The 11,758-nt window shown below is 41.5% G+C and overlaps 1 protein-coding gene across 3 annotated transcripts in view; it reads right to left on the bottom strand.

Annotated features, from left to right (window-relative positions):
- Nucleotides 1–10,525, bottom strand: part of phactr2 (phosphatase and actin regulator 2) — a 39,226-nt gene extending 28,701 nt beyond the window's left edge. For 2 of the 3 annotated variants that reach the window (XM_076743093.1, XM_076743096.1), the window contains exon 1: nt 10,389–10,525. In XM_076743093.1, coding sequence (XP_076599208.1) covers nt 10,389–10,524 — 136 coding nt within the window. In that variant the 5' untranslated portion in view covers nt 10,525. Of the gene's footprint in view, nt 1–3,741; nt 3,845–10,388 lie in introns of those variants that run through there. The other variant, XM_076743095.1, reaches the window with a different exon arrangement.
- Nucleotides 10,526–11,758: the final 1,233 nt, after the last annotated feature.

Genomic DNA, 11,758 nt, shown 5'->3' with positions numbered 1-11,758 from the left:
CAAAGAGTGGACGTCTATCTCTGTGCCACAACGGTCTGCAAAACCAAACCAAACTGTCATAACAGTCAAGTGTGACTCAGCAAGGAACAGCCTCTGTTATACAAGCAAGCCAAGCCGAGCTGAGAGGAACTGTTCTAAAAGGGTTTCAGCGCACCACCAGTCAAATCTCATCACAGCACTGTGATGCTTTGTTTGCCGAATCATAGTCCATCTGACACATGATGGCTCAGATTGTTAATGACCTGTGAAATGCACTGATGGTGCTTCATGTATTATACTGGATATTACTGAAAGCTTGCACCTAGATCGGCTTCTTGCTATAGTCAGGTTTCCATCTAAATTTCACCTAAATTTAACTAAACTGTGTTTGGGATGTTTCTGAGCATCAACCTTTAGATAGTTGATGTGTTACCCCCAGCCAACAACAGCACACATGAATATCTAATATCACAGAGAAAGATTTCAAATTGACTTTCAAAGTGTCGCAGTGTGGCCACGAAATATAAATCACTGACTAATTTTGAGTGTTTGCGTAAAATTGCATTCAGAATAATTTAGTTTTAGTTCAGTTTAGTTTATTTAACTGTGGCCGTGCAAAACACAACCACTGAGCCAGAGTTAGCTTTATGCATGGCTAATTTACATCTCTGCTCCCTCAGCAGGAAGATATTAAAGACCAATACACACTACAAACAATACAATACAAACAATTGAAAGTATGTACAGATGAAACAACATCATAGTCTCCATGTTGGTTTCATACAAAGGTTTAGATCTGCGATCACATGATTGGTTTGTCTTGAGCCATTTTCTAAGTATGTGATGCTTGTGGCTTGTTGATAATAATCTGAAATCGGATTTAATAATGGATGGTTTAGTTCCTGCACATGAGTCCACACAGAGAAAGGAAGCCTGTATACAGTATCTAAAAATAACCAAAATTCAGTTGAATTATTCATCCTTACAAACACAAGTATGCCCCTTCTCTGCACCGTCATTGCCCTATATGTCCCTTTTACAAAGTTTATTTATGTTAATATTAACGGTGCAGTCCTTTTCTTGCCAACACAGTAGTGGTTACTGTCATTCCTCTTCCTCCTCACATATGCCAGCCAGCCTGCCTGAAACCTGATCTCCTGTTTGTTGTATTCTATTTGGCACAACCCATAAGCCGCCATCACTGCTAAAATGTTGCCTGTATAAATCAATAGTTGACATCCTGCCAGACGGGCAACCAGAGAGCTTAAGAGAAAGCGAGCTCGAGAGAGACACTGACAGAGAAAGAGACAGGGACAGAAAAGATGGAGGGAAGGCTGATACTGTAGTGTGGGGTCTGCAGGATGAAGGCCGCGGTGGCAGGAAAATTTAATAGCAACATCAGATTACAAACACTGTTTCATAAAGAAAACATGAGCCGTGACTGGTTTAAACGTGTCTGATGTGAGGCCATGGGAGGACAGCAAATGAGGAACGTAAACAAACGGCAGGCAGCATTTATTTCTACACCTTCCTTTTCTAACTATATAAGGCCATATCTGTACAGATTTACTGGAGAGCCACTGCGAATCGCAAAAACAGCTGTCTGAAGCACGTCAGTCATGTTTGCTCAGTTGTGTCGTGTGGCTGTTAGTCAGGACATTATTACTCTTATGGAGCCTCAACATGGTTTGTTTTACAGGAGACTGCCACTGGTTGATGATGGTGTCTTTGGCCAATGTCCAGTTAGTCTCTCAGAGCCAGACGTATTTCCACACCTTGTTTTAGCACTGTGCCAGTGCTGAAGAAAGGTCTGGCTGAACCCAGGATCATTCTGGTAGAGGAGGGAAAAACACTGTCCAGGACAAAACTGTCCAGCTTTACTGAACACACTGATGTCTGTTACCACAGTGTGCTTCAAGTGTGCATGCTAACCTGTCTGAGCCTTTCTCTGAATCAATCACAGCTCATGAAAGAACCAATCTTACTAATTCAAACAGATTTACCAAAATTTGGAAAAGCCACCAAGCCATTCAGTGAATCATTACATTAGCATGAGGATGTTTCCATTTAAAAAAAAAAAAAAGTTGGCCAGATCTACCTGTCAAACAAGTTTATCCATCTGCCTGACTGGAAAAATGTTGTTTTATCAGGGTAAGGCTCACCTCAAATTAAATAAGTGTGCAAGGGAAAGATAAACAGACAAATCTCGCAGAGACAGCTACAAACGACAAAACTCACGTCGGCACAAGTGAAGTTAGGAGTAAACTTTTTTTTCTCTGAGAAGGTAACTTCAGCCGTCCTGAGCGACGAGGTGGGCATGAAGCAAACAGGATGTAAACAGCACGACAGTCCAGTGCCTCCACAGAGTGCAGACCCCAATGTGCAGGGGTACATTACTTTAGTCAAATGGGCACATGCAAAAACCCCCATTCAGTCTCAAATATGACACAATCACTCGCTGCAGACACACACATATATCGCACAACAATACACAAGTGTGCACACTCACAGATGCTGCTTTGCCTTGCAAAATGTTGTTGCGCAAATTCACAACAACAATGATTTGTTGCGTACTCATTCAGCACCCAGCCCACATCTCCACCAACACAGACAAACACACATATGCATAAAGGAGGATGGATAAAAGTGGATTTATTGCTGTAAAGCTTACCTCTGACAATAATAGAGAAAAAAAACAAGAGTGTAAACATCATCTCTGCCCTAAATTTCTGTCTGTCTTTATTAACACATTGCAAAAGGAGCTCTTTGCCTATTAAACATTGTGATATGTTATGACAACCTCTGCAAACAGTAGCCTAATTAAACTATATTAGATAACATGGGCCCGATATAGCTTGCCTGCCTCCACTCTAGACTGTGACACCAACCGATGCACCAACATATCATTGTCATTTCGTCTAATACAAGATGGCTTCCAGCCAAGCCCACCTGGAATCACTGGTCTGTTTTCTTTCCTCTGTAGAAACACTGACAGCGAAGATACAACCATTAGATGTGGCTTTGTCTTAATCATATAAGAAACTCTAATGCTGTAATGCAACTGTGGGCAGACTTACAAAACTAATAACTGCTTTTAAAGTTAAGCACACAATCATCGTCGCCTCATGAGCACTGCCAAAACCGGCCCTCACCAAAGCCTGGTTAAGTGAAGATATGGCCAGCGTCAATGTTATTAAGTGTTCTACTTGCAGCATTAGCATCTTATTAATATTGCACACAGTGTGGTTGCTTGTGTCTTTAAAGTAGTGTTCCTGTACATAATGTATGACTGTGTGTTGTTGTCATTGCTCTGTGCCGCATATTTATTTTTGATTATAGGAAGTACTAGAAAAGCTCCAGCTTGTCAGACAGATACGGCAACTGCCAGCCAGGGAATGATCTCTGACATCAGTGGTCAGATGCTCATAGAATCACTGACTCATGTGCACGTTTAAATACGCCACGAGCACCCTTTTAACTGAGTGGTCTCCGCAAAGCTGACTTCAAAATAAACACAGGTAATGTAAGCAGGCTGGGTAATAAATCACATAATGCAGGTTGAAGATTCACAGCTGATATTGTGTGTGCTTCTTCTGCGGCTAACAGGTGACAAACAGAGCTACAGGACAGCATGTGAAGAGAAGAAGAAGAAGAAGTGTTGGGAGGAATGTGTGTGTGTGCCCTCTGTCACACTAGCACAGACACAGATGAGACAACACATGCAGAGAGAGAGAAGCTCATAAATACAAGAAGAAAGCTCACCGTCATGTTCCATGACTTGACCCAGGGAATATTATCAGCAGTGTGAGTTGATCCTTGCCTCTTCCCGACACGCCACCTCTCTGCCTCCCTCCCTCCCCCCACTGACTCCCCCTCCTTCCCTCTCTCAACGTCTGCCTTCTTTTCCTCTCCCCTCCCCTTCTCTCTCTCTCTAGCCGTCCACTTCCCTCCTCCATCGCTCAACCCTCCCTCAGTCTCTCTCCAGTGTCTGCCCCCTCGCTCCCTCCCTCCCTCCCTCCTGCCTCCCCTCGCTTCAATAAAGAGCATTAAAAGTTAATGTTTGTTTCCATCTCAGTTCCTCCTTCTCCCTCCCAATCCGTGTCTCCTCCTGCATTAATCTCCATCTCTCTGCCTGTCAAGTTTTTCCTCCTTCCTCTGGCTACCGAGTCTGGCTCCAGTCTCACCCAATTTTTTTCTCTCTCCCCCCCGTGTCGAGGTCCCACAGTGACGTAGATAATAAGGAGAGAGAGGATGCACTGTTAAAGGTAAAGGTACAGAAAGAGAGAAGGAAAAAAGAAGAAATGCATCAAACGAGCAGGAGGTGTGATGTATGTTTAGTTTAGTTTACTTTTCCTTATCACGCTTCTCTTCATCTATGTTTTGCAGGTAGTCATCTTCAGCAAATATGAACAGACCTCACTGCAGCATTATCAATACAGTAGTAAAGTGGTAGGAGAAGCCATGTTGAACAGTCTAAAGTGCAGATTCTGTCAGTCCATTCTAACAGAGCAGAGTCATGCAGGCTAATTTCATTACTGATTCATCTGTTGACTATATTTAATTTAACTTAATTTAATTTATTCTTTAAAATTTGTTAAACAAAATACCCATCATCCCAGAGCCCAGGCTGAATCCTTCATATCGAATGTTCTGTCAAATTAAATATTTACAATCATATAAAACGGCGAAAAGCAGCAAATCCGCCTTTTTGAGAAACTGAAAGCAGAAAACTTTGGCATGAGAAATGAGTGTTGAGCGATTAATTTCAATTCATTCTCAATTTGGGAGTTTTACAAATTCTCCACACAGTCTGGATGGAGCGCATTAGTTCTGTTTTTCAGTGTTAACCTCTCAGTTAATACCCATCACCCTTGATTGTTGCTCAGTAAAACAATAGTTAGAGAGAAATCACTCAGATGTGAGGCCAAGTTTTTCACAGGAACACACCTGAAGAGCACGGCGCCACAGTGACGGCCCACGGATAAAAACAATACAGATATTAAAGCCAGTAATTATCACAATGCTGAATAAATCGATACCATAAACTCTGAGAGAGACACAAGGAGAGAGAGGAATCAAAGAGACAGAGAGAAAGTGCAGACAGACGGACATTTTCTTTCTTCTTCTGTCACGCAGTCACTTCAGGTCCCTCAAGTGACACTCAACATTAATATGTCATCTATATGCCACTGTCGGTTTGATGCTGGATATACAGCAGCATGTAAGACCAGACAAATCACAAGAGCTACTGTGTCCCCTTTAAATACAAACACAAGTCAAGGACAGTCAAGTTTCAATTTCCTGTCTTTTTATCAAACGCGTCTGTTTTGATACTGAAGTTCAACCTGTGAAAAGAATAAGTGGAACACAATTTTATGAAATACGCTGATGGACTGAAAGTGAAGGACTTGTATCTGTGTGTGTAATACAAAACACATAAATCCCCACAAAGCCATTACGCTATTGACTACATAAGAGCAGCTGTCATAATGCCATATGGTATTGTGCTCCTTTCCTCTCTTGATAGTTTATCTTATTGTACAGTGCACAATCTAGTCCTCGTGTTTTTTTCCTTTCATGTTCTTTTCCTCTTTCATCCCCTCCTTGACTGTCAAACATGTAAAAATCACATATTTGTAGTTTGTGCATCTCTTTTCCACTTTTGATTAGCACATCAAGTCAAAGTGCGTATCAAATTTCCATTACGCACACTCATACACTCCCTGTATGTACACAGCATTATTATAGGCCGTACAGCGTAATGTTAACATCCTGCCTATTTGCTGCTGAGGCATTTCAACAAATATTAATAGAGTTAAAGGCTTAGTAAGTAACCGCACAGAGTTACTGATAGACAGATGGAAGGGGAGAGAAACGGAGAAAGTGAGACTTTGACTTTTGATGCAGTCCAATGAAATGGCTCACAATAAGCGAGAAAAAAAACAACTGGCTCATCAACTCGAACAACACCCACCCACACACCCCGCACACACACGATCACACACACAAAAGAAGCGAATTAGATGGAAACATATAAGCGCCTGTACCTCACAAGGTCAACTGGTATTTAAAGAGACATGCAGTCGAACCCTCTTTTCTCACCATCGAATGTGAGAACAACACATACAATGCACCCAAAAACAGGCTGATCCAATCGCACTCAACGCTGAGAGTACGACTGTGAGAGACAGAGAGAAGAGAAAGTCACTTTTCAAAAGTATTAAAGTACACATGTGTTCGGGAAGGGGAAAGAGAGCCTAGACATCAAAAATGTTTGGACATTTACCACCAAGATCTCACTATGAAATCAACTAAAATTACTGGAATATAATCACCTGTTGTTCGCATACTGGTATAATTATGTGCTGGTTAAAATAATAAGATAACAGCATTGCAGACAGCATCCACTACTTTGTAAAGGTTAGAGAACCTTTGTCATCATGGTTTCAATAATAACCTTGTGGTTAAGGTCAAGGAAGGATTGTTAGCTGCCAATCAGAAACAGGAAATGACTGCAGTGTCCTGTGTTTTGTTGACCATCTTTTAAGAGTTATAACGACTACGGCCACTAGAGAGCTCTGTGATTTCAACGCAAACGTTGTTTTTGGGGATATGCCAACATGACCAGCAGGGTCTTTAATGAATTTAGTGGTTAATGGTAGTTATGTAAGACATGAGATAATTAATAGAGATGTGATTACGTTACATGATTTCCATGACAAATTTCAGCCTCGTAGGGCGAAAACCGTGGCCACCAAAGGGTGGGAAGCAGTATGGCTCTAGGGATAGCAAGTCAGTAGGTCTACCACTTTGGTTCAGACTGAACTATCTCAGGATGGATTGGCACAAATCACTGACTGGATATTCACGGTCCCCAGAGGAGGAAACCGAGCCACTGCTGACTGGACTGTCATGAATATGCTGCACACATTCATGTTCCCCTGAGGCTGAACCGTAGCACTTTGGTTTTGACTAAATACAGACTAATGACATTCTCATAAGCCTCATCTATACTTGTGTGTACTGCTAAATGCTAATGTCAGCATAGCATAATAACATTAGCGTTTAGCTTCAGGCGCAGCTGTACCTGAGTACAACATCATGGAGCCAGTGGTATAACTGTTGACTCTTGGTGTTGTTCAGAAACCTGATCAAATCTGTAACTTAATTTATTTTTCTATTTTTGCTAAATGTGAGTTTTAAAATGTTTTTGAAGCTTTCAGGTGACAAATCAAGCTAACCGCATTCCTTGCACGTGCATGTTCATCTCCCACTTATACAAACGGGGCCATCTGCAAAATAAGTGTAAAACTTCTCACTTTTCACTTCTCAAGCAAAATCTGAAGGTGGTGACAAACGTGACAACGGTTCAAACTACAACACAATTACAGTGTAGATTAAGCCTTTCATCACTGAAGAACCAGAGCGTTTGTGGGGTATATCAGTGGCTGCTACAGCAGCTACAACAGTGGCTGAGGATAGAGAGTGTGTGGGCAGTGAAGGGGGAAGGGTTGCTCGCTGCACTACGGTACATTTTAACAAGTAGTTATTGCACACTAAAAGGGTCTGTAATCAATGTTATTTTGAGGAGAGCACCCACAATGAGCAGAGAGTAGCAGCGAGCTGACACTCCTCTGCTGTCCTCTTCTTTTCTTCAACCTTTCCATCTGTCCTCTCCTCCTTAATCATCCTGTCCTAGCATCCCCGTTTGGCTCCTCTCCACTCTTTTCTCATCATTTTCCCTTGTCTCCTTTATTTTCCACTCTTTGACTCTTACGTCTTAATATATCTCTTCTTCTCTTTCCTTTCCATTGTTCTCCTCTTTTTTTCACTCTCTTTTGCCTCCTCTGCCCTTTTATCCCCCCCTTTTTTTTTTCCTTTTCTCTGCCCGAATAATTACAAGACTGATACATGCAGCGCCCATCTGGAGGACTGATTGCTATTTACAACGGACAGCAAAGACCATCTCAGCCTACACATGATCCCAAACAGTTTCTTTCACATGCAGAAATGCACAAGTTCGTATGCATGCAAACATCAACACATGAACAATAACGTTGCTGTTTTGGATGCTTAAGCACATTCAGTATCTTTCCATTGACAAGTAAAATTTCACCACATGATCCCCTCAGTAGCTGTTCTGGAGGTTCAATCATATGACACGATGTTTTGCAGCAGATGGTGAAATTGTAGGGAGATTATTTTTGTCAAAGGTTGTTCCAGTTGGCCAAAAGTGGAGCTTAAATATCAATCAGTCTATCAGCAGATTCAGTAAATGCACCAGCTTTCCAAACAATCAAAGTTTTATCTGTGAATTGAGTTGAAGTCCTCCATAACCCCGGAGAGAACGACGTGAACGTAAAGACAGAACAAACGACGTGTGGATGTATTTGTTGCTGCTCATCAAACAGCTCCGAGAGTTCGCTTTTACCTAAAATGGCCTTCTTCATATTTCTTTATGCTTCCTGTTGACTTGCACGTTCTGTGAACTGCATTTTCTTTTTAGAGTTTGTGAAAAAGAAAAAAAAAAGAAATACATAGACATGAAAAAGACATCTCTCCCGTCTGCCATTAATCCTGGTAATATTCCCCACAGGAGCATTTTTCCATGAGCAAGAAAAGTTTCTCATCAGCTAGAGCACCCCCTTTAGTTTGTTAATGCTGTCATTCACATAATGTTTTTTCAGAGAGAAACATTGTCTCTGTCACTTGTAGTTTGCAGTCTCATGCCAGATCTTACACACATTTCAGATCGTCTCAGACATGAAGCAAAGTGAGCCCAGCATTTCTCTCAGTCCACATTTGACCGCCTTTGAAGCTTTGCCCTGTGGGATGGATGTGAAGAATGGAATCACCATACGTTTGTGTGTGCGGTGCTATTATACTGCACGTTTTTTTAGGATCTCTGTAAAAAAAAAGGTGGATTAGCTCCCCCTGTTGCTTGATTTAAAATAGTTCATTTTACTGAGCATCACGACATCCCAAGTGATTTTTCAGCACAAATGTGAAATTGTGGTCTCAGTCCATACCACGTAGGACTGTGATTTAAAAAACAGATGATGTGATGATTGTAAATATGAAGCATCTAACGATCAATTCTAGTGTCTAATTTTAAGGCTGTGAATGAATGAAGACGGTTCAAACTATGACGCTCGAAATGCAAACTGGCAGGAGACGTAAACAACTTCGGACATCTAATTTCCCAACTGCTGCACTTCATGATTGTTTCCTGTAATTACAGCTTCACCATAAACACAGAGCACTTCCTGTGGCAGCTGAAGACGAGCAGAATAACTGCAACTTCTAATGCAAACATTACTGTAATGTTGTAATCAGTGAATCAGGCTGCAGAACAAAACAGCCCTCATGCAAAAGCAGTGGATTAACAAGCTTTATGTGTACAGTAAAGGTCGTGGTGAGTATAGGTATGTGACTGCAGTGACTTCCAGGCTAAAACAGTGAAGGCAGCAGACAGGAAGTGGTTCTAACCACTGAAACAATATATGAGCCTGTCAGGGCTTAACAGCCAAAGGCTTCAAGCAGCAAAACTGTCACACTGACGTTTAAGTAAGATGCTGAGGACACAGAGTTGGTTAACGCTGTGGCCAGCGTCTCACAGTGCCTATGAGAAGGTTCATCCCCTCCCCTCGGCCATCATGTTTCACTGTTGTACAACTTTGTGACACTTAATCCACAGAAAAGCCTTTCATGTCAAAGAACGAATTCATACACTTTGATCTAAACTTGGAACAAATATAAAAAGCTGAATTATTGTTTGTGCACTGTTTACTAAATGGATGCAGCTTCTTCCTGTGTCTCCATGACTCACAAACCAGTAGTTGGATAGTACTGAACCTAAAATCTCTTGTCACACCTTAATTACACATAGGCGATTTCCATTCAAGCTATTATGTGGCTTGAAAAAGCTGCTGCATGCACCAGTGATCATTTAGGTAGGCGTGTCATAGTAGAGGAGTAAATATTTATACAATTAATTACTGCTTTTTACGGTGAACTTAAGTATTTAATACTGTTGTTACTGTGATTCAGTGTTGCACAAGAATAAACCATGAAACAAAAGACGAGACTTTATAGGAGTGTTTGCTTAGTCAGAGCAAAAACTGAGAGGGAGAGAGGGGGAAAGTTTTTCTCTGTAGCAGGAAGCCACTTCATTAGTCATATCGAGATGCACTGCCAGGAGCAGCAAATATAACCTGAAACATTATGTGTTCGCAGTGACAGACAGACAGTTCAGGGCTGATGTCTCAGCTGGATTCTATAAAATGCTTTACAAATTTTGATTTTAAAGAACCAAACAGCATCATGTGGATACATTTCGTTTGTTAGCTCAGCCTTAACGTCCTGCACAGGATGTCCATTGAGATCAGTCTTTTTGTGGTTTATCCTACCTGAGCGGGCTCCGCGGAGCCTGCACAGCACCCTGGAGCGAAATCCAGAGGTGTCACTCTTGGAGCGGGACCTGGGGAGAGGCCACAGCAGGGGGAAATGCTTCATCTCAGTGTAAGTGTCCCCCTCCTCTTCCATGGTCGCCTCCTCTGTCAGCCCGCAGGAGAGTGGTCGCGGACTCACAGTGACAAAAAGGAAAAAGAAAAAAGAAAAAAGCCCTCACTTTAATCTCATGAACATCAGCCTGCCTGCTTCCTCTCTACTCAAACTTTGCGCCTGCTGAGCAGACAAACTGTGTGTATGTGTGTGTGTGTGTGTGTGTGTGTATGTTCCTGTGTTTGTTAACGCCCATCGCCTCTGAAAGACAGGTTGCCAATATAATGACTGTTTGAAATGTGAACTGACTACTAAGTGAGGACTTGTGACAGGTAATAGATAATAGTTACCTATTACCTGACAGACTGCTAAACCTGTTTAGGCTAAATGTTGCACTGGCTGATGCACTGTGAGACAGTTGCATAGAAATACACACAGCTTGTTGTGCATATAACTTTAGCCTAGAGTATATGTATGAATTTGCATTAGCAAATTTAGTTTTGCTTGCATGGAAAAATGTAATTAAAAAAGCATCTGGATGTAGGGCCTGTGGCCTATATTTATATTATCTATATTATATTTTCTATTACAGTTGGAATCCATGTTCTTGGAATTAAAAAAACACAACATGATCTTACGTCAATATAGCCAAATGAGAAATGACAACCACATCAAAATTAAAGCTTATCAGTTGTGAAAAGAATATTTAGTCATCGCAGTTTGCTTGAAAGAGCCCCACTGCTGAGTAAAGATCACCACCTTAATGTTGCGCAATGACAAAATGTCAACGCAACATCATGGAAAACTGACAGACAACAGTGGGTGCAGCTTTTAAACATTAGATGTCGCTAAATCACCGCTCTGGTGTAGTCGCTCTGCTTTCCATGTGTTGACACCCAGCGCCCGTCTCATACACCGAGAGGTGGTAAAAGAAAGAGCTCTCACTCTGATCTCCTTTTCCGAGCACCACAGTTTAAAGATATTTGGCAGATGATTCAAAAGTTTGATGTTTGAATGAGGCAGACTATATACCAGGCATGTCTGTCATGTAGCGTCACACCACCGTTATACATGTTGTAATTGTGGTCACCTTTCATAATAATGTGGCTTAGAGTTGCTGCTTGTATTGATTGATGTGTGTGAGTATGTGTGTTCAGTTACTAACACTACTAAATTTCTTTAACATGTAAGCATCACGCTGCAGACATTTTGCTTTGTTTATACAAGGCCCATTATGAAAAATTATACACAGAGTGGCGGTTTTGCATATTATGAT

Source organism: Chaetodon auriga, chromosome 11 (assembly GCF_051107435.1).
Source record: "Chaetodon auriga isolate fChaAug3 chromosome 11, fChaAug3.hap1, whole genome shotgun sequence".
Taxonomy (NCBI): domain Eukaryota; kingdom Metazoa; phylum Chordata; class Actinopteri; order Chaetodontiformes; family Chaetodontidae; genus Chaetodon; species Chaetodon auriga.
The sequence above is the reverse complement of the archived record's forward strand: the minus strand, read 5'-3'. Positions and strand labels throughout refer to the sequence as shown.